A 2875-nucleotide genomic window follows, 5' to 3' on the forward strand; every position below is an offset into this window, starting at 1 on the left:
AAAAAAAAGGTCTATAAAAAATAGTTTTTTATTTTCCATATGCAAAAGTGACAAAAGTGCAAGGTCTTAAAAACAGACCAAAGAGCAGATGCATCAGCCCATTCTTTCTTCAGTGCTCATGAGGCAAAAAAGCAACAACAACATTGTTGACAGCTGATCTTAATCAATGGCAGATAATTGTCATGCCTACTATACAATAAACATGCAAGATCCATCTCTTCATTTAATCCAGTTGGTGTTAATGATTTCAACTCAAAAATCCAAAAAGCCTCTCTTTGTAACCATTTTGTAACTCAGTTACCACCTCTCCTACGCAAGACTACTCATGCATTTATTTATATATTTATTAGCTATAGACAGCAATAATCATTCATGAAAATGAAAATTATTAATAATTTAAAATGGGATCTGTTTTTCAGTTAATTGCATATTCTCATTTAGGGTTGTAGCGATATACCGGTGTGCCGGTATATCGCGATTAGAGCGTGCACGGTTATCATACCGTAAACATTTGCATATCTACAGTTTAAAAAAAAAAAAATCTCACCCGCTCGGCAGCTTCACTCTGCATTCACTTGGCTGCTTACACGTACGTGCAGCGGAGAAAATTACAGAGACAGAGATCTAATCTCCGTCCCCACCGAAAAAAAGGTTAAAATCTGCAGTATGGGAATAGTTCAGATATATATATATATATATATATAAACGAATGCAGGGTTGTCCTTGAGGATGGATCCAATTTGCAAGAAATGTGGACACAAAGTGGCTGCAAAAGCAGGCAATACATCCAACATGTTCGTGGACACCATCCCTCCATGCAGATAAAGGTGTGTTGCATTAATAATTTTTGATTTCCGTGAAGCATAGGGAATCCCGGTACAGTTGTGAACATGGAATTTACAGTATAACAAGGATGTCACGTAAAACGTGCAATCTGATGGATGGATAAATCAAAAGTAGATATGATATGTGTCTGTGAATATTTATGCGCAAAGAGACGCTATATAAATAATCTGCTTGTTTCTGCATGTCTCTGAGTGGCGCCGTTTTATCTACTACATACTGAAGTACACATACATAAATGGTGTTTTCAGCGTCTTAAGTTACATAAACATGAACATCAGCAGAGCTGCTCTGAGAGAAAACGTAAATAAACATTTCCTATTTGAGAAAAAGAATGTCAAATACACTGGACGTTACAACCCGTCAAAATAAAAGTTTGATTTAACTTGAGAAATTATGACAGAAATATATTAGCCAGGGCCGTCCTTAGGGGGGTGCAACTGGTAAACATTTACCCAACCCCAGCATGCCAATGCAAAGAAAACATTTGCTTGAAGGGAAAACTACCATTTGTGATCCTGCCTTTACTACTCTAACTCAGCATGGCATTCCTCAGTGGCAGATCAGTCTGTCAAAGCGCAGCAGTGAGCAATTAGCTCAATATTTAAAGCAGAGCCGAGAGCAGTAATCTGACTGATGGACTCACAGCAGACCATCACATCGCGTGCGCTCACAGGATTGAGCAGGAAGATTAATGGACTTATGTGTAGAAGAGCTAAACAGAGCAGGAGATAGAGACCAGAGCAGCCTGCAGATCTTCAGCTCTGCTTTTTGTTGCTGTTTTACATGCTGAAGGACTGTAGGACATGTTGGGATGCACTATGAACTATGCATTTTTTATTTCTTTGCATCTATCAGTTATTTTAGTATTATTTATACAGTATACTATTATAGTATTTATTCATATTTTGAATTAGCTTTCATTTTTATGTTTTCATTTTAGTTTAAGATTTAGTCGTTTTGTCATTTAAAAAAAATCTATTTAGCTTTATTCCATTTGACTGCAGATGCATAATTTCTAACTTTACTGTTTGCAAGTTTTGAAGTTTGTTTTTTCATCTGTTTTTTATATTTCAGTTTTTTAAACAATACTAGTTTTTAAATAAAATAAAGTACATTAAAAAAATATTTATTTTTTTTACTTTTAAAAGTTTTACTTTTAAGTAATAATATTAGTTAGTAGTTTAATAGCAATAACAACATGCATTGTAGTTATATGAATAATTTGTGATTTACCTTATCCTAGTCATATTTCCAAAAACAGAAGGAAGAAATAACAAACAAACAAAAAGTTTTAATGAAGCTAGTGTAGTACCTTAATTGTTAAGCAATGTGACAATTAGTTCCAAAATCAGGCTTTGTAGTAAATCATAAATATTTTATATTTTCCAGTATTTAAATTTTTACTAAATTAATATTGTATCAAATACTGTGTGCAAGTTTGGTCAATTTTGTGTACATTTATGTTGCCGCATGTAAGCATTATCTATATCTATATTATATATTACCTGCCATTGGCATCAGCCATTAAAATGCTCATATAGGTCAAACTTACTCTTTAATCGCATTCTAAATTTACTCACATTTACACAAACTAAACACTTTTTTATTCTGTCATACTATAATAAATCTAACATAAAACCTCTAACGTTGAGTCAAAGCATTTCTCTTGACATTGATGAGGAGCAGAAACATGTGTAAGTGGTGTGTTAGTGTAAGTGATGTCTGGTTCTGTCTCTGGCAGTGGTGACATGATGGCTCATCCTGATCTGCAGCCTGAGTGTGACGTCAAGCAGCTGGAGCCGCTGCTGCCCCAACACGTGGTGGATGATTTGCTGGGCAAATACCTCAAAACCTTTACTGTGAGTGCCTCAAGTCTGCAGCACAGGATTACATCTTCCATATTGTGCAACCTTTTGAAATGCTGTGCATGACCAAACATTGTCAGTTCAGCAGCTCTTTCTTGTTTTCCAATTCTCTCCAGTCAAACATCACAGGCTGGCTGCGCAAAGCTCTGGAAACAGATAAGAAA

General features: G+C 35.2%; 1 protein-coding gene across 1 annotated transcript in view; it reads left to right on the forward strand.

Moving 5' to 3' along the window:
• Positions 1 to 2875, forward strand: part of LOC107600255 (exocyst complex component 3-like) — a 9540-nt gene that overhangs the window by 1060 nt on the left and 5605 nt on the right. The window contains exons 3-4 of the mRNA XM_016292099.1: positions 2588 to 2705; positions 2828 to 2872. Of these exons, the coding sequence (XP_016147585.1) occupies positions 2588 to 2705; positions 2828 to 2872 (163 nt within the window). The remainder of the gene's footprint in view (positions 1 to 2587; positions 2706 to 2827; positions 2873 to 2875) is intronic.

This window comes from Sinocyclocheilus grahami, unplaced genomic scaffold (genome assembly GCF_001515645.1).
Source record: "Sinocyclocheilus grahami isolate Dianchi unplaced genomic scaffold, SAMN03320097.WGS_v1.1 scaffold280.1, whole genome shotgun sequence".
In the NCBI taxonomy this organism is placed as follows: domain Eukaryota; kingdom Metazoa; phylum Chordata; class Actinopteri; order Cypriniformes; family Cyprinidae; genus Sinocyclocheilus; species Sinocyclocheilus grahami.